General features: G+C 33.3%; 1 protein-coding gene across 1 annotated transcript; it reads right to left on the reverse strand.

Annotated features, from left to right (window-relative positions):
* Positions 1-1,313: 1,313 nt before the first annotated feature.
* LOC143222797 (uncharacterized) lies at positions 1,314-20,833 on the reverse strand. The gene is made up of 3 exons (XM_076449784.1): positions 20,242-20,833; positions 9,123-9,223; positions 1,314-5,074 (listed from the first exon to the last, which is right to left on the reverse strand). The coding sequence occupies exons 1-2, from the start codon at positions 20,654-20,656 to the stop codon at positions 9,132-9,134; spliced, it is 507 nt and encodes a 168-aa protein (XP_076305899.1). The 5' UTR covers positions 20,657-20,833; the 3' UTR covers positions 1,314-5,074; positions 9,123-9,131.
* Positions 20,834-21,444: the final 611 nt, after the last annotated feature.

The following is a 21,444-nucleotide window of genomic DNA, read 5'->3' on the forward strand; positions in this document are numbered from 1 at the left end:
CTCTAAGTTCTCCGAAAAGTTAGGTGAAACAGTGGCATTTTGAGAAACATTGTTGAATAAGGCAAAGTCACTTACTGATTTTAGCAGTTCTAGCTATCTATCAACTCCACATTCTTGGTTGATCGGTCACCCAGCTTGTCAGTAGTCTAATACTAAAACTTTCATTCGAGTTTAAATTTTTTAAACTGTACACTAATTACGGGTAAGAAAAGAGGCTAGATCAGGGGTTTTCAGACTTTGTCAATCGGCGAACCACCTTCAAGTTCTTTACTCTATTGGCGGACCGCCTCTTGTTAGAAATGATTTTTATCGTCTACAACTTGTGTACGTATGTGTATTTCACTATCTTTACAGCTTGTTTCTAGTTTTAAGAAAAGAACAATGAAAATAAATTTAAATATGGATAATTGTAAATATCTTATGACTTCAATGTGAAAGATGACACTGCTTTACTGAAACAATCTTGGAAATTCCTAGATCAGTTTCTGACAGTTTCAAACGAAGATCCGGCTGCACATTTATGTTATTTCTATACTTCGATTTTAGATGCGTCAAGCTAACTGGATTGTTTGTTGTTCTTTGTTGTTGTTTTTTGCGATCGGCAGGCAACGGTGCCAAATGCACAAAACATTCACGTAATTTAGTTTGTTAATTACAATTACTAATTTGGGGTTTATATATATATATACATATTATTATGTTAGTTTTATAATGTCTTATTGCTTTATTATTTACTGAAAAAGTAACGAATAAAATATTTTCATAAACTTCATGTATTAAAACAGACCCCCTTCAATCCTGTCGCGGACCTCCAGGCGGCCAAGAACCACAGTTTGGGAATGTCTAAAATAGATTGTTGTTGTTTAAACAAATAGCTCTATCTTGCCATCTAGTGGCATAGATTCACAGCTATTAATTATAAGAAGTGTATAGCAAAATACTTTTTGAATTGTTTATAACACAGGAACTTGAATAATGTTATAAAATTTTTGTACCTGTTAGAACTAAAGTTGCAAAGTAAATTTTGATATTAGAAAGTCACGTAAACCTATTTTCACAAAATAAAAAGACGCCATGCAGAAATGTGTAAAGAGTTTGACATCAGTAAATAAAAACAAACGTGTACACGTATACAGAATGAAAAAAAAAAATGTTGTTATAACAGTTCAATATCATTTATTTGTGTTATACTTGTCATAGACAAATGATTACGTCAAAAACACGATAAACGAATGAAAGGGTAAGTAAACATAGATATATTTCATCTGTATTATGAGACGTGTATTTTCAAATGAAATAATCATACTTAGTGTATGCAAGATAAAACATTTATTAGATAGAAATGTACATGATCATCCGCCTTCACAAAATAAATTTACATGTTCATTTGTACATGCCAGTGAAACTGAGCTAGAATAGCTTTTAATACAGATGTATATACACATACACACCCACACACCAATAACATTAAATAGTAAAACACATCCCTTGAATGAACATATAATGTTTGAGATTATATTCGGTACATATTAGAAACCTGAGACATTACAGCCCTAAACTGTTGTGTTGCGAAACGTTGATACTGAGAACTAAGCAATCAGAATGTATAACACAAAGAACACAAATTAGCTTTGGTGCACATTTATATTACTGCACTACAGAAAGTTCTTTTATAGCTCTATAATTCTATTTTCTCACGCAGTAGAAGAAAGCAAAATACCCTCGATAACTTTATGTTGTATAGACTAACACCTTAGGTGTATTAATAAAAAAAATGATTTTAAAACTAATATTTATTTATCTAGCTTTATAGATTTCGTGCATACGACCACTATTTGTTCAAAATTGTATTAGTACCACTAATAACTAACTGCACTGTTATAAAGGGAAAGATGAAGTTAAAGATATAAACCACCACATATATATTTCCAGTTAAGCTAAAATGAATAATCGTTGTTAATGTAATTTAGTTTAGATGACATCTCAGGTTTCTTATTTTTAAAAGAGATCAGTACAAATCAAATTTAACATTTAACACAAGTAATTCACAAATGTAAACTTTGGTTTCTTGCTGAGGACTTTGTCAGATCACTCGTTGGAGGTAGTGATATGTATGGGCTAACTGCTGACTCATCTCGTTTTACAGGTACTATTTCCAAGGTCTGTATAACAATGTTGCAATTTTGTGTTAAATGTTGTAATTAAGTTACCTCATCATTTTTGCAGAGCAGTTCGTAAGCTACAAGCTACTAACATGGTGTGCATTCATTGTTAAATTAATAAACAAAAAATAACAATATTTTATTTTGCATGTTTATTCATAAGCATTTCCTGAAATACTTTGATTTTTATAGAATATACAAATTTATTTTGGTAATACAACCGTTACTTGCTAGCAATTTTCTGAGTTCCACATCAGTATAAAGACAAGACAACTTCGACTTTTGATGTAGGTGAATTACATGTACGTGTGTGTATTCGTTTTAAAACAGCAGTGATATTTTTTACTTAAATTCATCTGATCAAACCAAGAATAAATGTGAACGCATTTTATTACGTGGAAATTACAGCAGTACGAACATTTATCGATATTATAAAATACTAACATTTCAGCCCTCGTGTGGAAGGTATGTATCGTCTTTCTCTGGGAATGTACAATACTAGAACGAACAGATTGTACTAACAGGTATATACACATTTGTTATAGTTCAGTAGACTTGATTTGTTTTACTTCTTTTAATATATCGATAAATCTAACAGGTACATTAATATATAATATTTTTTCTAATAAAACTTCCTAATTCTAAGTGCAGATTACAAATGATTCAGGAAATGCGTTATGTACAAAAGGTTTTTTTTCTATAAATAAAATACTTGCAGCATATTAATGCTCAGCCATGAGTTACAATGCGTTTCACTTTACAGGTTTTAACAGTTAAGGTTTTACTGGTTTTGAATAAAAAAAATACTAATAGACTATATAAATAATAAATTTTGATGAGCTAATTAAATCATGAAACGAAATTCGATTTTATTTGTTGTTATATAATAATGATAATAATAACACTAAAATACATAAAGTGGGTGTATATATATATATAAATTAATAATACTATTATAATTGAATACAACAAATACGAAAAACAGATATATAGCATAGCTAAGAAATCCACTTGAAGTGGTATCTAAAGAAGCATTCCAAAAGTACTCTATCTTCTACGTACCACCGTAAGATAATAAACAAAACAGCAAATTGCACCACTGAGAAAAACGTTTTACATGCGTGAACCAAATCCCAACATTTCGCATATTCAATATTTTATGACGTCACAAACAGAACAAATGCACTTGAGATCAAGAATTGTACTTTTTAAACAATAAACAAGACTTTGACTAATTTATAAACATCGGAATTTTAAAACAGTACAAAGAACTTTAGAGTGCATTCAAGACGTGAAACAAAACGCAGAAACGACTAAAGTGGAAGATGTGACCTGTGTCATAATACAAACCAACCTTGTACAACTCTCTCTGATTTTGATAGGCCCTATCATGCAATGTGTGCATCATTGTAAACTTAAAATACGAAGACAGAACTGTGACATTAGTGGAATGAAGGGGTTTATACGATTGTCACCTTTTTGTGTAACTGAACAATACGAAAACGAAAATCAGAAAAGAATATTCTGTATATAAATATATATACTCTTGTAACTCTCTTTTTTAAGTAAGTACCTAAATTAAAATTAAATAATTATTTCGCCACGAGTTATTTAAAAAATAAAACCAGCATCTCGCATTAATAATTTAAGAACTCCAAAACACAGCTTCGTAAGAATAACATTGGGAAGTGCATATAATTTGAAATTCCTGGATCTATATAGTGACAAGATCACACCCAAAGAAATAAAATATAAACAGTAAATTAACTTGAACCAAACTACAAAAAAAAATGTTTGATAAAAGTTTAGCTATAATAACACAAACTAAAATCTAGCATAGTTTTTCAACTGAGCAATATATATATAACAAAATATATACAGCGAAGTTTGGTCAAAACTGAATTAAAGAAGAACAAACCAGAACACTGCGATGTTTAATCACATGTTGTTTGCCGCTTCACAAAATAGTAAATCTTTACTCATTTTCGGTGGTTTTTGAACATTTGTACGTTTTTTTGTCTAACCCTGACTTATGGAAATATTTTGAGCATAAACCAATACGAATTATGAATATGTTGTTAAGTCATCGAAAAGATTGCACAGATATGAATTCTAAGTGTAATTTAGTTACCCTCAACTCAAAGAAAACTTGCAGATATTTGCCAGACACCGTTAAACTCGTATTTAATAACACGTCGAAGTTTTGATTAGCTTTTATATTGAGACATAGATATGTATCCTTTCCACCACACGTGTGTTTCGGAGCTCAGCGATTGAAGTGAAAATATATATGCTGCCTCGTACTTCGTAAATAAGGTCAAACCCAAGCATAAATTTGACAGCACAGAGAACAGAACACAGTTTGAAACATCGAATTACTATCGACCGTGCAACATGTGCTCTATTTTTGTTTTGAATAGCGATAAAAAATGACCCATTTTGGGCTTAAAACATTATATTAGAAATATTCCATCTAATTACCGTCTCTTAAAAGTATTTCCCTTACTTTTGTCATATTTATCAAAATTGTTCAAAGGGTAATCGAAAAGTTTACACCAAAACAATTAAGCTTCAAAACCTACAAACATATTCTTTCATGTACTCCGAAACGAAAATCAAAATGTTTTGTTTTTTAAATTGTAATAGCATCTTCGTTAAAGTTATTTATTAAATTATATATATGAATCAAATACGGAGTTGCAATACAAAATTCAAAAGACATTAAACAAGTTTCAACGCAGTTTACCAACATAATATATCCGTATATTAAATTAATATGTTGTGTTTACTTTATTTACCATCAACAGTCGCATTTGGGCAACTTTTTCCCTTATAGAACGTAAATAGATCACAACATTTCTTCATTTCGTGCTTGATGAATTCTGATTTCTGCAACTCTTCACCTGTAAGACCTGTTGAAACAACAAACAAAATTTGTACTTGAATTTCAAATTGATCACTTTTGTTTATTTCAAGCAAGTTATTTTTCAAGTTTTTCATCTTAATATATACTTGGTTTTAAAAATAACACTTACAAACTTAAATCTATAGCAACTGAAGTAAAAAGAGAGGTGACGGAATTTTTTAAATTAACCTTCCCACCAACGACGAAAATTATTTATGCGTGAGAGAACCCGTTTTTGTAAAAGATCCAACAACAAAGTTCAAAACTGAATGCGACAGTAATAGTGAATTGAAAGGATGCACAAAGTCAATATAACTATCAGAAGTGCTTAACATTCACGTAACATTAAAACTAAAATAAAAGACTAAAATGGCTCACATACAGCTTTATAATAGCTATCCATTCCTTCTTTTGCTTTCAAGAACGTGCTATAACAAACTGCTCTTTGAGGAGAGGCAAACCATATAACTGTTATTTATTCTCTCTGTTGATAATATGATTTTCTAACTTGTGAAAACCTGAAAGTTAGGAGACTCTTTCTAAACATTTCCATAGTGGCGAGAAAGTGAGGAAAGCTCTTAAGACTGGAAAAAAAAGAAATGTAATGACTATCTTAACCTATACTAACTCAGACAAAAAGTTGATATACTCGTATTACTAGACAATACAAGAAAAACTCGTGTGTGTATATCACCCTTTTTTCAATGTACATAAAGCAGTAATTACTATACATAAAGAATCAAAGTTAAAAGAGGGAAACATATATGTAAAGATCTGCCAACACTTGAAGGAACAATGAATTGAAAATGGTGACAATGTTAAAATTTATAGAAATTTATCAAAAATCTACGGTAACCAGAAAAAAGCATACAGTTTCAGAGAATTTTGATTTTGAAAATAAATTCAAATTATTGTTTGTTTGTAATTAAGTACAAAGTTTCACAATGGGTTATCTGTACTCTGCCCAGCAAGGGTATCGAAACACGTATTGTAGCGTCATAAGTCCGCAGACATATCTCTATACTACTGGGGGTGGTGGGGGTGTTTGTTGTTATGCCTAAAGTACATAATGGACTATCTTCGTTCTTCCCATCACACGTATTGAATCCCAATTTTTTTGTGATAAGCTTAAGGCTTACCACTGAATTACCCGAGGGGCAGATTCGAAAGAAAGGATAAGCGTGATTTCAAAGTTCATCGAGAATAAGTGCTACTTCAGTTGAGGAAATACAATAAATACCATTTCAACATTGGTTTGGTGAAACATTTAGTGGCTAAAGTAATACTGCAGTGTTAAATATAACTAGATACAGACATATATGAGAAGAACTTAATTGTTCGCCTTCAACTGTTTAATTAAATTGTGATTATTTGTATGTCTTGTGTGTGTTTTTATATTTCTACTTATGGCAAATTTGCTAATGTTATTTGCTAACTTCTCTAACTACTGGTCAGAGGGAAAGCAGTCATTCAGCAGCACCCCACAATCCATGCTAAGGGAGTGACTGTCACGCTTACCACGCATGTACAACTTAAACTGCGGGGGGAATATGTTGAAGCATCTCACAGAGTCTGAAACCCATAGGTTTACCACAGGACCAGTCCATGCTCTTCTTGGCTGACTATTTTATGGGAAGTATTGTCTGACTTATAAAGCTAGGTATTTTATGGTTGGTGAACAAGGGCAAACAGAATGGGCTTCCCATTATTAGCCACGGCATGGAACATCTGTGTTTGTGTTTTATCATGTAGCAAAGCCACTCGGGCTATATGCTGAGTCCACTGAGGGGAATCCAATCCCTACTTTTAGCGTTGTAAATCCGTAGACAGAGAGGTATGATGTGGAACGGTTCTGAATTTTTTCATTTTATTTTTGAAGTACAAACGTGTGTTGGTCACGCTCAAGGTTTTATAGATTACTTTGCTCTAATCCTGCCTAAAACAACTACAATTTAATGGTAGACTGGTAACAATTCTGATGAGTGATAACATTAAATCTGGTACGCGTGCACCCAACGCTTGCTATTGCTGGCGTTTAAAAATATAACTGATCAAAAGAAGAAAAAAAGTCTCACAAATTAACTTATTAAAATTCTATCTAAAAGAATTTCATGTGCCGAAGCTATTGAGGATTCCCTCTTGTTTTCAGTGGTTTTACAATTCGCAAAAGCATATTGCGTTGTGGCATCAGATATTAGTCTTGTAAGTAGATATAAGTGAAGATCAGGATCATACTATAATTTACAAATTCGCACTTTATAGAGCCCGCAGGATTCAAATACTTGGTCTGTAATTTGATGCAAGTGAAGTTCGAGTACATACCATTGTTCACACTTTAAAAACTGTTAAAGTTCTCAGGAATCAAATATTACTCTATAATTAGATACGAACAAAGTTAGAGTACAAATTATTTTTTACACTTTCACATTTGCTATTATCCTCAGAACAAATATTGGCTCTGTAAATAAAAATGGGTGAAATTCGAGTACATAAATACTGCTGATTATTCTTTCATATCAGCTAAGACTTTCAGTTAATTTCACTCACACATCAGGAATTCCAGGAAAGAAAACATTAAATTAAATTTAAATTAATGGTGATTTAATCTTAAACACAATATCAACCGTCTGGAAGATGGCGTTTCAAAAATGAATCCATTGTTTCAGTTTTTTTTACAATACGTGTGATTTAGGTCTTAGATTTTGGTATGCGTTTTCAATACTAGATAGAGCAATGCTAAAGATGTAATTAAAATATTCTTTCTTTTTAAAATTATTTAGCAAACTCTAATGTATAGTAATTTTTCTATATTGTTTTTAAAATGTTTCAAGTGACGCCGAAGGTTTTGAATTTTTGTGTGTTTTTTTTATTACTTAACAATAGTGCTTTTGTGGAGTTAATAAGTACATTATAATTGAGAGAAAGAGAAACTTAATTTGTTTACAATTTCTCCTCGTTGCTTAGTCAATATATCAAATACGAATTTAGAACAGTCTTTCAAAGTTTCAAGCAATAACAAATCACGCGTAAAAGGAAGGATCGTTACTTTTGGCACACTTACATAAAGAAAAAAAGTAAATTACTGCTGAACACTCGTGAAACATCACGTTTGTAGACATAATCCGTTTCGGGTTGTAAGCCTTAAGCTGATTTCTATACTTTATCAAGAGAATCAGTAACCTAACAATTATTTATTTGACTAAGCGCACAGATACGTAGAGAGCTATCTGCTGTGTATCCTGTTTTTCCCACGTGTTCTAAAGTTTAGCATTATAAGCCCTGAAACTTTTTTTTTTAATTTCGCGGAAAGCTACACGAGGGCTATCTGTGCTTGCCGTCCCTATTTTAGTAGTGTAAGACTAGAGGGAAGGCAGCTAGTCACCACCACCCACCACCAATTCTCGAGCCATACCAACGAATACTGGGATTGACCGTCTCAGTATAACGATCCCACGGCTAAAAGGGCGAGCATGTTTGGTGCGACCGGGTTCGAACCCGCTACCCTCAGATTACGAAACTAAACCAAACCTCACTTAATGTGAAAGAGTCACTTGAATGTTGTTTTTTCACAGTGTTTGAAACAAACTTCATTGTGTAGGTTTTGTTTCGACACACACAAGTTTGCTGATTTTATTTTTTTTATTCTGAATAAGAATTTCCCTGTTTCTGCAGTTAGTTCTGGCATTTAATACTAAGTTATCTTTATTCACCTCCACTCGCTGAGTAAGCAGTGTTTGTGTATTTACAATGGCTAGATCCGAGGTTTGATTCTCCCCGATATATAGCGTGCAGTTAACTTTATATGTAGCTTTGCGCTAAAACAACAACAAGCATTGTTTTTCACTAAAGCTACTTATCTGTGCTATCAAAAATCCAATTTAATTAACTAATTAATTTTAAATAATTGAGTTTGATCTTTTTTACTGAAAAATAACCAAATTACTAATCTGCATTAATCCCTTTGCTCATGTTTACAGCTAATGAACTAACGTGTCATTGTTGTGAGAACAAGCCCAACGAACCAGCAAACAACGTTATACCGGGTAAAAACTCACCCAGCTGGTTCAGGACGAAGCTCTACGTAAGATCTTGATTCCAACGTCGGGGTCACGGTTACGAAGATCCATCCTTGGTTGTTTACGTTTCTTCATGTAGTCTGTTTCAACCAACAAGACACGAAATATTAGCACGATATATTCTTAGTCATATATTAACTTTACTGTGAAAGGTTAATTTCAAAAACTTTGATGTTCAAAAACACTTTGATAGATTGTTTACCATACGCAATTCTCGCATCATGCGCCATGTTTACATATACATTTAAATTAACTTAGAAAATATCTGGCCAGTCTAAACAACCTAACTGCAATAACTTAAATCATTAAGACGACAACCTAAAAGTTATTTAAATCAGTAAAAAAAAAAAAAAAACCTTTATCACGGCTTTCAAATCATATGTTGCTGAAATTCATAATAGAAACATTAGTACCAATTTACTACAATGATTTTCAAGCAGGGTCAACCGGCACTCATAAATAAATGTTCGAAATAAAATTGATGCTTAAAGAAACGTTATCAGAACATATAAACACAAATAAGTCAAAGAACGGTAGAGCCGATGAAACAAATACTAGACCATGTTTTGTATTTTCTGCTTCTTTTCTTAAATAGAACATTTATCAGTTTTCTTCCACTTAAAAAAAAGGAATTTGGTTCAAGGGGGACTAACAAGTAGAGAAAAGACGAATTAAGTAGCATTTGAGTTAAATATATATATGAGTTCAGAACACTTTTATCTGGACATCGTCTGCTTTGATTCGATATCTAAAATGCATTTATCCACTAAACTAATGAACTGGTAATTTTAGGCTGCATATATTTTTATTTTATTTTCGTGGTAATAACTTTTTTGGCAAACATTATCATTTCTATTTCACACTATTTTTTATATATTCAATTCATTTTATTAATTATATATATATATATATTACGTAATTTATATTCGTATATTACATGAAATATACTAAGAACTTAAACAATAAATCTTACTCATTTCATTTCACCAAAGTATCATTGACCCAGTTTGAGGCAATACCTACATGCATTTTTTTTATTCCGATGCGGCGATTTGGAAGTGTACAGTGGAGACAGAAAGATTAAACAGTGTTTCATGATACACCATATAGACGCCCTTTTATTATCAGAAAAGTATGGTATTATCAACAATTCGATACAAATATGAGATTAAGTAAACAGTTTTCTCATTAATAAAGAAAGCAGCAGAGCTGAATATTTAAATAGCTCTACGAAAATTTGAATGTATTTTTTTGGCCGATGTTAAGACTTCAACAGTCGTTTGATAAGAACACTTCAGGCAAAATAAACAAAACGTAACATCTATGGCGGTTCCATATTAAATTTGTTTATTTACAAAATCTAAACTTTAAGTCTGGCAGACTCAATGGCAACCATAGCTTCCTTATTTACCCGCGATGTTATTTAAGTAAGCTCAGCCGTGTTTAAACTGCTTGGAAACGATAAAAACAACAGTTGTATGGCATTTTTTTATCTCCACCAGGGGGGAGAAGGGGATAATCTTCAAGGTCAAGGGTACGATGGCCTCAACAAGCAACCTAACTAGGGCCTCACGCGTTTATAAGCCTCAAGTTTCCCGCAAGAACTTGTTGTTCCCCCGAGAAACAAAAACAGGTGAATGGCCAAAATTACCTTTCTGCAACACTCAATTATTTCCCCTTCGCGTAAGACCATTAGGTACAGGTAGCAAGGGTTGAGCTTATAGAAACCATGTGTAATGGAAAAAAGTGGTCTGTGCTCTCTGATGTCACGTAAACACGAAATTTAAATGATACTGATAATATTAATACGGTCTTCTTACTGTTGTTTTTTCTTTTATTCTATAAAAATATTATGTTTGTAAAAAAATATTTCTCCTTCTCTGTTAAGTAATGTTTCGAGTTACTGTGTTACATATATCGTAGTATCTCTGTTTCGAGTTACTGTGTTACATATATCGTAGTATCTCTGTTGCAATCTTTCTGTATATGATATAAACTTTCCGGATTTTTAAACAAGTTAAAAAGTTTAGTCGGCTTTTTCGTCAAAACATTATTCAGTGTAAACATATCCATAGATAATTACATTACATCAGGTTTTATTTGTTTTCTAAAGATGGCTGGTATGGGCATTAAAGCTTTAATTAAAATAAAGTAGAAGTTAACTTGAATCTGACCTATGAAGGTCGAAACGTTGTCATATACTTTATTTTAGTTAAGAGTTTTAATACCCATACCAGCCATCTTTAGAATACATTTTCACTTCAAGTGGGTTTCTTGTCATTGCATTTTTAGTTTTTGTAACTAACCAAACAGTTAATATTGGATTACCACAGTTGTTAGACTCTATCGCTACTGTCTTCTCTAAACATGGCATTATCTTATAAAGTTTTACTGAAAGTTAATAAAGTTAGAATAGTGATCCTATAACTTAGCCATTTATACATACTAAATTAGTGATTTGATTTTGGAAATTTTGTCTTAAACGACTGACGGTTGATAGTTGTAAGCTGTGCAAAAAAGTAAGGTTTGTTTTAGGTCAAATCTATGTTGAGCTATCTGCTGCTCCCCCAAGAATTGTAGCATTGTAATTCCGTTGACTTACTGTTCCTTCACTGGTGAGCCAAATGGCAAGAAAGCGAAATATATCTAAATATATAATGATTTTAGCGCATAGCTATACAATGTGCTATTCGTACTCTGTCCAACATAAGGAATCGACCCCTGGATTTTAGTGTTGTAAATCTGTAAACGTACCTTTGACCAACAGGGGTACCGTGTGATACATAAAAATCGCTTTCTTAATAGTTAATGTACCCAAACTGTGACTCCCAGTGAACATTACTCTCGTCCCGATATCGCAAAAATGCTCCGTACATTATGGGACTGTCCGTTGTGCATACTTGTACAACCATTCTAAAACAAGCAATAACTGATAACAAACCAACAGTATTTTGGATCAAAACAACTACATTAACGAAATATGAAACCTAAATACATCGTAAAAATAAAACAAAATCGAACTATATCCCACAGGTCTCCTCATTTCGCTACCATAAAGTTTATGAAAACACGTCAAGAGAGCTGTTTTAGTTTTCTCAGTTTCATAAATAAACTAAATTTTTCTTCTGTATTTCGGTACTTTTCATTTGTATTTTTCTTTAATCATGTAAAAGTTAATTCTTAGATATGTGATATTTGTTTCTAAGTGTCGGATAGATGTTTACCTCTACATTACGAGTTATTTTTATAATCAGATATAAGTTATTCGCAGAACATAAATCAAGACCATTTGATTCTGGTCAGTTGTTTGTTTATTGGTAGTTAAACACATAACTACACAATTGGCTATCTATGCTGGAGCCATCGCAAGGATTGAACGTCGAATTTTTTGCGTGATAAACTCTCAGATTTACCCTTGATTACTTGATGACTCTCGGTGGACTCAGCGGTAAGCCCGATGTGGCTTTGTTATAAGAAAACACACCTCACACACATACTAGATGACTCTGGTCAATTAAACATATGTTTTTCATCGGACTAAGCACTAAAACAATGTAAATCGTTACAAAATTTTGCAAACCTAATACTAGAATTTTATGAGAGTAACCTTTAACAATCGATGGCCCACTCGTTCTTTGACGAATACTTTTATTAGCAAATGTTCATTGGTTATGAATATTTTGTGTCTGAATTGAGATTATTGTACCAATAGTTATACAAATTTAGTTCATTATTAATATATGTTAAAACTGTTATTGCTTAACTAAAAGATTGGTTATCTTTTTATGATTTTAAATTATATTGTAAGTTGTGTTTATTTAATTGTTCACCAGAGAAAACATTACTTGAACAATCTCTTCTTTATCTGTCTGTAACAGGAAGAATCTGGTATTTACCATGGCTGCCTGTCAGCCATATAATTAATTATGATTTAAAAAATGTGTTTACTGATATCTCTGGAAACTTAACTAAATAAAACAAATCTTCGAGAAAACAACGATGATTTCAAATTAAATCTGTGAGGCTTACCAAGTTTTAGCCGCAGATAAAAACGTGAATAATATTATGGCAATACGACAATGTTGTACACAAAGAAACGAGGTTTTATTTCTTGTAAGCTAATTATATCAGATTCCAACCAATAAATACACAATAATGATGCTGAAGATGTGGGAGACCTAATGTATCTTCTAAATTTGTAACTATTAAGTATATTTCATTTCTTCCACCGTGTAATGAACTTCGTAGCCCCTGTTCGGTGAAATGAAGGTGTGATATTACACATCCAGTTGCACACCAATGTTTTAAGAAAGTTACTTTGTTAGAAGTGTTGTCTACGCAAATTGTCCTTGAAAGAACAAACAAAAATAAATCATAAGATTTTAAGTTCGAACTTGAAAACGGACAGAGAAGGAATATCCATTCGAACTTCCTAATTGTAGCGTTACGCGAGAAACAACGTAGGGTCTGGATTATCACGTAGCAGGAGAAAGACTTACATTTTAATGTTGAGAGACTTTAAGAGTGAAGCTAGATTGTAGATTGATCATCACATACAACACTCTGGCTGTTTATCTTTTTTTAAGGAACTGATTGCAGTACATTGTTTAAAACTAGTGTCATTACATTCTCTGTTTTACTTGTGACCAACCAACTGTGGTTTTTCTGAGTTTCCCTCGTGTTTTACTAGTTTGAATAAAGTATAAGTATTTAGAAGATTTCTTGACTTTAAATACATTGTTTCTCCGATAATTTAGAAACGTCTTGCGATCTTGTGTAAATGAAATCTTACGATGACTCAACCGACAGATAATGAAGTAGTTTCATGATATTGTATGTTTACATATTTTACTATAACTGCGGAACTACTGATTTCAACAAAGCAGACATTAAAAGGAGCTTTGTTAATAAAGTTAGTAAAATTTGTGGGTTGCTTAATACATATACTCAGATCAGTACTATGTTCTATTACTCAAATTTGGCTAGATTTGTTCAGTGTTAGAACAGTAGATTACTAGGACATGTATGCCTTTGAAAAGGTAGTTTGAGCAGAGCATTGTTAAGTAAAGTTTTATGTAAGATGCAGGTCAAACGTACACATTGTTATGAACAGGAGTTTAACCATGTGCATGATCTAATTAAACAAGTAAATTCTGTTTTGATATTGTTGGTCGAAATGAGTATACAATAACATCAAAACTAGAACTAAATACATTTTTTTATTGGAATGAGTGTCACGTGAACAAGGCATGAGCCTGAAGCATACGCAAAATTAACGCTGATTTACGATAGTGTGAATTGTGTGAAATACGAAATTACAGTCAGTTAGTAGAAACTGGGTGTAAAAAAAGATGTTATATAGCGTTTCGTTACAGCTTGGGAGTGATAACCGTATTGTCATACTTCTGTTTACAATTTTGTGTGCTCTCAGTATTTAAGCATGATAGCTGTTACATAGCAGTATGTTGTTGCTTTACACAGTGTGCGAAGTAGTATCAAAGTATGAAAATATAAGGGGGTATTGCAATTCTGAAGATTTATCAGTGTGTGACATCATAATTTCAGTGCGATAACGTATGACCTTGTGTTTCGATTCTACACACTGTTGACAGGACTTGGGTATAATAACATGTTACTGCAATACGCCTGCTACAATTCTACAGTTACGTGCTAGTAATCATGTGTATATTATAATAGAATCCGGGTACAGAAATACTTTATCGCGGTGCACTGTGCCGCAGTTCTACACATTTCGGGCTAGTAAATTATGAGTATGATAATATTTTGTTGTGTGGTAATATAATACGAATATGATAACAGCTGTGCTACAGTTTTAGATGTTGTGTGCTAGTGAGTTACGAGTAAGACAGTCTTTTGTTTGGTAAAAACTTTGTGTTATAGTTGTACATGTTATAGTAGGCCATTAATACCTAACTTCGTTTTTATTACATTTTAGTTTATTAATCCTGACAGCGAGTGTTGTTGTATAGACTTACGTATTATCTTACGTATTATGTGCCAGGATGATCTGTTTTAGGCAGTGCTGTGTTGTGGCTCTACACACTATTGTAAGCCAAGAAGATATTGGTGTGATTACTGTTTTAATGGTATTGTGTTATGGTTCTATATTCAATATATTCTATATATGGTTATATATTCAAACATCTAACACCGCCCTCTACATTCCGACACTCAGTTACACAAACATGTGGTCAGCTTCCGGTCAGTTACCTCTTTCTTTCTTTGTGAACCTGACGATGACCGAAGAAGGTCAAAACGTTGTTTGCTCTTCTATGTAAAATATTTTCTCAACCCAAACGAGCCGTTTTTGCATATATATTGGTTCTACACATTGTTTTAAGCCAAGAAGATCTCGGTGTGATAATTGTTGTAATGTTATTGTGTTATGATTATACACGTTGTTGTATACTAATATGATCTGGGTGTGATAGTTCTAAAGTTTACAAGCCGGGACAGCGATTGCCGTACAGTGGTGAGCTGCACATTTCCCACAAGAGGATGTGTTGAGTGAAAGAAAGCGTGTAGACTGTAGATGATCAGTTTCTTTTTATCATTTTAAAATCAATCTCGAGTTCATAACATTTTGTTTATGTTTAACGTAGTAGGCAAACCTAAAAAAACTGTTATCAGGGCTTCAGCACCTTTTCTTACTCCTGTAATCAACTGTCTGACGTCAGAATCTTGTATGACAGGTATACGGATCCCATCACGACCTATCTATAGCTTTTACTGCACCAGAGTTTAATGAAAAAAAAAAATCCTCAGAGGCCAATGTTCTGTTGATTTCATTGCAGGAGGTATACTTGAAACTCCTGACTTCGAGATCTTATTATACACGGTACAATGAGGGACAGAAACCGGTTCTGTCGACAAGGGGAATAATAAGAGTGTTCACTCTCACTTGTGACGCTTCCCCGCAAGTGACTCACGAAATAGGGTTACAAGTCAGTTTTTCCATGCCACGTGAACACGAGCTGTGGGTGAACGCCCTGTAAAGTTAATTCAACACAACAACTACTAAAGCAGTCGAGTGTGTAACTCTTTCGCGATGTTTTAGCACATTTCATCGGTTTATGATTTTGCTGTATCTTAAATGCGTTTATTTTTTGTTTTAAGAAAGTCTTAGAAAAATGTTCAATTATATCTTTCTTTTCTACCTAAACAAAATCAGCATGTTCTATTATGTGTCAAATATTACAATTAATGTTTCAATTCACGTTTTTTGTTTGTTTTTTCAAAACAAAACAAGTATCGTAAGAACAGAAATAGGTACCGTAGCTGTTGCCTGGATGCTGTTTATACGTTTCTTCAAGAAAGTTGCCATCTCGTGAATCCATAATTGTGTTTTAGGTAAAGTGAGTTGTTTGGTTTGAAACTTCAGTCTAGATAAGTGCATAACGCGAATGTCGAAGCGATAACAATAATATAAAAAGGGTTTCTCGCGATGTCAACGTAAAGTACATATACGCTTAGCAGCGTCACTGAGAAGGGTCGTGCCATGTGGGGCCGTATTTCTAATTACACGCAAGAGAAATGCCTTGTTTATGATATTTCAAGAGTCAATGAACTCCTTCGCAACGAACTTTACAATTTAACTTAACTCTTTCTTCTTACACTACTAGTTAATATTTAGATAACACTCTCAATTAGGACAACTTTCCTAATAATTACCATAAGAAAAAAAATATGTAAATGAAAGAATAATGAAAAACAGATGGTTTTTAAGCTGAAAACCACAAATAATTTGCCATTGGGAAAAAAAAAAGTTTTTGTTTTTTTTATGGAGGGGCAGGCAACTTAAACCTGAGAGAAACAGTTTAGAATAACCACAGTAGAAGTGTAATGCTACTTAAATTCACTCATTTATAGCGAAATAATAACAACTTTCATTATTTTTCGTTCAACACTAATGACTTGCAATGGTAAAATTACGACAAACATAACATGTAATACGAGAATGATAACTTAATCTAAGAATAATCAATTAGATATTATGTGACACAGAAGTGATAGTTTAACATGTATAAAATTCCAAGTTCATTCCAGTCTGTGTTAAATTTCTGTTGAATTAATATTGTGGTGTTACTTATTGCACGTGTTGCAGACAGAAATTATCGTGTTTAACAACTTCTATTGAAGTTTAGGTTTATAGTAGTTAAACCATTTTAATACTAAATATGAACTTCTTCCGTTAAATCTTCAGAAATGAATTTTATTTGACTCTTGCTAAATAGGAAAATTTACGCTCGAGGTTTTGGCTCAGTCAAAGGAGGAATAATACCGTATATGAATGATCTCAGTATTATAGTGACATATCAGTAATCGGTTCAAACACATCAGTAACTGGCTCAAACCCCTGTTGTCTAACATAGTTTATAAATCCTCATTGAAGAGAAATAAACTTCAGTTTTGAAATTGAATCAACCAGAGATAGGTTTTATAGTTGCAAAAATTTATCTGAAGCCAAAACAAGATTTTCATATAATAGATATTAAATTGTCATTAACTAAATCCCGCTACTCTCACCGACGTAGTGTTATTATAGAGGATACACGTGTGTAGTATGTCCATTAAATCCGGAACTCTACATCCCGGATTTTTCGAGCTTGTTTAAAGCTCGATATCCTGGAGAGGCGGCGTATCATCCTTTCGACCTTTGAGTACATCCTGTCAATACGATATTATGCAGGAGAATAACATCTACATGTACATCAAATCGTATGTATATACTTTAATGTGCTTTTTTAATATATAAACATCAATTTATGGTATATTTATGCCACTACCAACGTTCTATGTTATTGAACTGTTCTAAGATGTACAACAATGGAAAATACACGCATTTTGTTGGGCCTCCTTTCCTTTTTTTCACGCAAAGTCATACAAGGTCTATGTGGGCTTAGCCATCTCTTAATTTCGAACTGATAAATTAGATAATGCATCCAGTTAATACCATGTACCGCTAACGGTCTCCTGTTCAAGATAAACTATCTTGTTCTCTAATAACAGTGCATTTATAGCCCCAAAGTGATGAATTCGTTTTTACGACAACAGAAAGCGGCCATGAAACCTCAGATTCACAAACCAGGCATATTAACCATTATGTCATGCTGGGCCAGAAATTTATGGAAAAACGCCTTTTGTCACGTTAACAAAAGTCATAACAAATAAAATAATAAGAAATAGTATTGTGTTACAGACTATAAAAAATAAATGAAAATTAGAATAAACGGTTTGTTTGTTTGTTTGTTTTTGAAGTTTTCGCAAGGCTACTAAAGGGCTATGTGCGCTAGCCGTCCCTAATTTAGCAGTGTAAGACTAGAGGGAAGGCAGCTAGTAATCACCACCCACCGCTAACTCTAGAACTACTCTTTTACCAACGCATAGTGGGATTGACTGTAACTTTATAACGCCCCCTCGACTGAAAGTGCGAGCATGTTTGATGCGACGGGAATTCGAACTTGCGACCCTCAGATTTCGAGTCGAACGCTTTAACCTACCTGTCCATGTTGGGCCGTAAACGGTTGGAGAAAGGGTGGAAAAACAACTAATAATAATAGTTTAGGATGAAGAAGAATTAGTTTCTATACTAATTTATTCTTATTAAAGCCGTGATATACATTTTTATTTAAAATTAGGGTTAGTAACAAACTCGATAATATAGCAACATAAATAGAAGTATGATTAATATCATTAAAATTATAATTAAATCAATTTTAAATACGAAAATACACAAAACAACTGGAAAATTTCAACAATGACAAGATAAAATCCTCCCAGTCACACCCAACATGCTCGCGATTTCAGCCGTGGGGGCATTATAATGTGACGATGAATCCCACTGTTTATTGTTAAAAGAGTAACCCAAGAGTTGAAGGTGGGTGGTGATGACTAGCTGCCTTCCCTCTAGTCTTACACTGCTAAATTAGAGACGGCTAGCGCAGAAAGTCCTCGTGTGGCTTTGCGCGAAATTCAAAACAAACCAAACCAAAGAAAAATACTGCTAACATAACACATCAATTATCCCTTCTAAAAATATTACTTCAAATCATAGTTAAACCATAAAGGACGTGAGAAAATTGCTTCTTTTTTATCTTTCAACCTTTTCTCTAACATCTATCATTTTTTTTTTCATTTAGCGTGTATCGGAAACAAACTTCACAGGCTCGAATTTCTTTATTGTTTGATTTATCGTAGCTTTTATGCACCTGAGGAAGTGTGCCCTGCCTCAAACGATGTATAGTTTAAATATTTCACTGTATCTTTCACGCTGTTTTTATTACAGATATTTTCTATCCATCTGCCGCTCAGTAGCAAAGCGATATGTCTGTGGACTCACACTCTACAATTCCGGATTTTAATACCGGTGGGCAGAGCACAGATAGCCCATTGTGTAGCTTTATACTTAATTCCAGCCAACTTATCCATCTTCTTTTTAATGAAAATGACTGCTCCAAAATTTAAGCTAAATGATATAACTTACAAGCAGCTCATTTGTCCTCTCGGCATGCAGAAATAGCTGTTAATTAAACAGCAGGATAGATTGGGAAAAAAAAATAAACAGTAACAGGAAAAGTCCCGATATCGAGATGTATGCCTACTAGTTTGCCAGTTTATATATTTAGTAGTGTCCAAAGTTTAGGCCTTTTATGTATGTGCTAACTAGCTCAACGCTCCTATAAAACTTTTACTTTGTCGTAGGAATTTTTTATTATAAAAATCTTTCTTTGTTTACCTTAACGATATATTATGCATACAATGGACTAAATGGCCAGTTAGGACAAACCGATTGTTCAGATTCAGTCGTCCATAATTTTGAACTGTGGATCAGAGGGAAGACACCTAGTCGGCAGCACCCTCCACCTAAAGCAGTTAGTTACTCTTAAATTGAGTATTACAATATTCCAGGATAGGATAAACTGTTGTTAAGAGAAATAACTGAAAGTGACAACTGACGTACGTCTGAGTCACAAATAAAACGAATGATATAGTTGGTATTAACGTTGTGTGTATATGAATCAACTCGTCATTTTCTTACGAAACACAAAACTAGAGCTATGATGGAGGATGGCTTTACCTGTTATTCGTGTCTGTCTTGACTTTCGTGTCAGATCATGGTCCTCTGGAGTATCAATATTACTTGGTACAGAAGCACTTTGCACGAGGTAGAGTTTATCAGGATTATTCGTGTCTTTATTACCTTCTAGCACCATCGTCTGAACGAAAGTTTGCTTTGTAACTTGCTGCTTGGAATGTTTATCAACTTTACTCCATTCGTACCGCCCACTGAGAGGTATTTCGTTTTTAAAATCAAAGTTCCACCTTTCTCTGTCCAGGTTGTTAATTTTATCTACCTCTTCTCGAACAAACCGTAAATTTTCTTCCCGATCAGTTGGCCCGAAGAGCGCCCGACAAGCTCGAGACGCTTCAGCCGGTCGGCGATCTACGGGCGGTTCTCCGGACCAGGACTGTACAACATGTCCTGTACTCATGACACTCAACTTGCAAAAAGCAAAACTACCTAAAACAGCAGTGGAAAATACTTAATTCAGTGATGTATTAATCTTACTATTATCGCCTTTTAGGTACTTTTAAACGTTAGTTGCAAATGAAACTTTGATATTATACATAAGTTATGAGTGCAATGTTCCAAGATAGCCTGTTTTGGAGTCGGGATTACAAGTAGGCGTTACACAAAGTCACATGATCCCTTCCCGGAATTTTAGTGGTCGTTACTGAGCCTGAACGGTGCCAGAGGAGATGGGATTTAAACTTAATGAGATATCATAAACGTACAATGTTAATTCTGTTAAATGATTTTTCATGTCTTTAGATTAAAGCTTTTACAGTATAAAACTTCATTTAAGTCTTACGTTCTTGTTAAGAAAGTAATTTTGTTGAATGATGCTACTGTCTAATGTTTATGAGTTTTCTTAATTCAGACAACGTGAAAAAGTGTCAGTTATTAAATACTTTGATGAAGCTAACCCACCCACAGAAGAACTTTCATACTTTATAAATAACTCTTGCGAATATCCTTCTTCAAAATATTGAGGTTTAATAGACGAACTGAGAAAATAAAACCTATGTTTACTAAGTTTTGTAAAATTACTATATCTGTTTGTCTCCCCCTCTGGTACAGTGGTAAGTTACGGATTTACATCGCTAAAATCAGGGGTTCGATTTCACTCGGTGGACTCAGCAGACAGCCTCATGTGGCTTTGATATAAGAAAACACACACACATTTCTGTTAGTATAAATCTGAATAAAATGTAAGGA

This window comes from Tachypleus tridentatus, chromosome 8, assembly GCF_004210375.1.
Source record: "Tachypleus tridentatus isolate NWPU-2018 chromosome 8, ASM421037v1, whole genome shotgun sequence".
Lineage (NCBI taxonomy): Eukaryota > Metazoa > Arthropoda > Merostomata > Xiphosura > Limulidae > Tachypleus > Tachypleus tridentatus.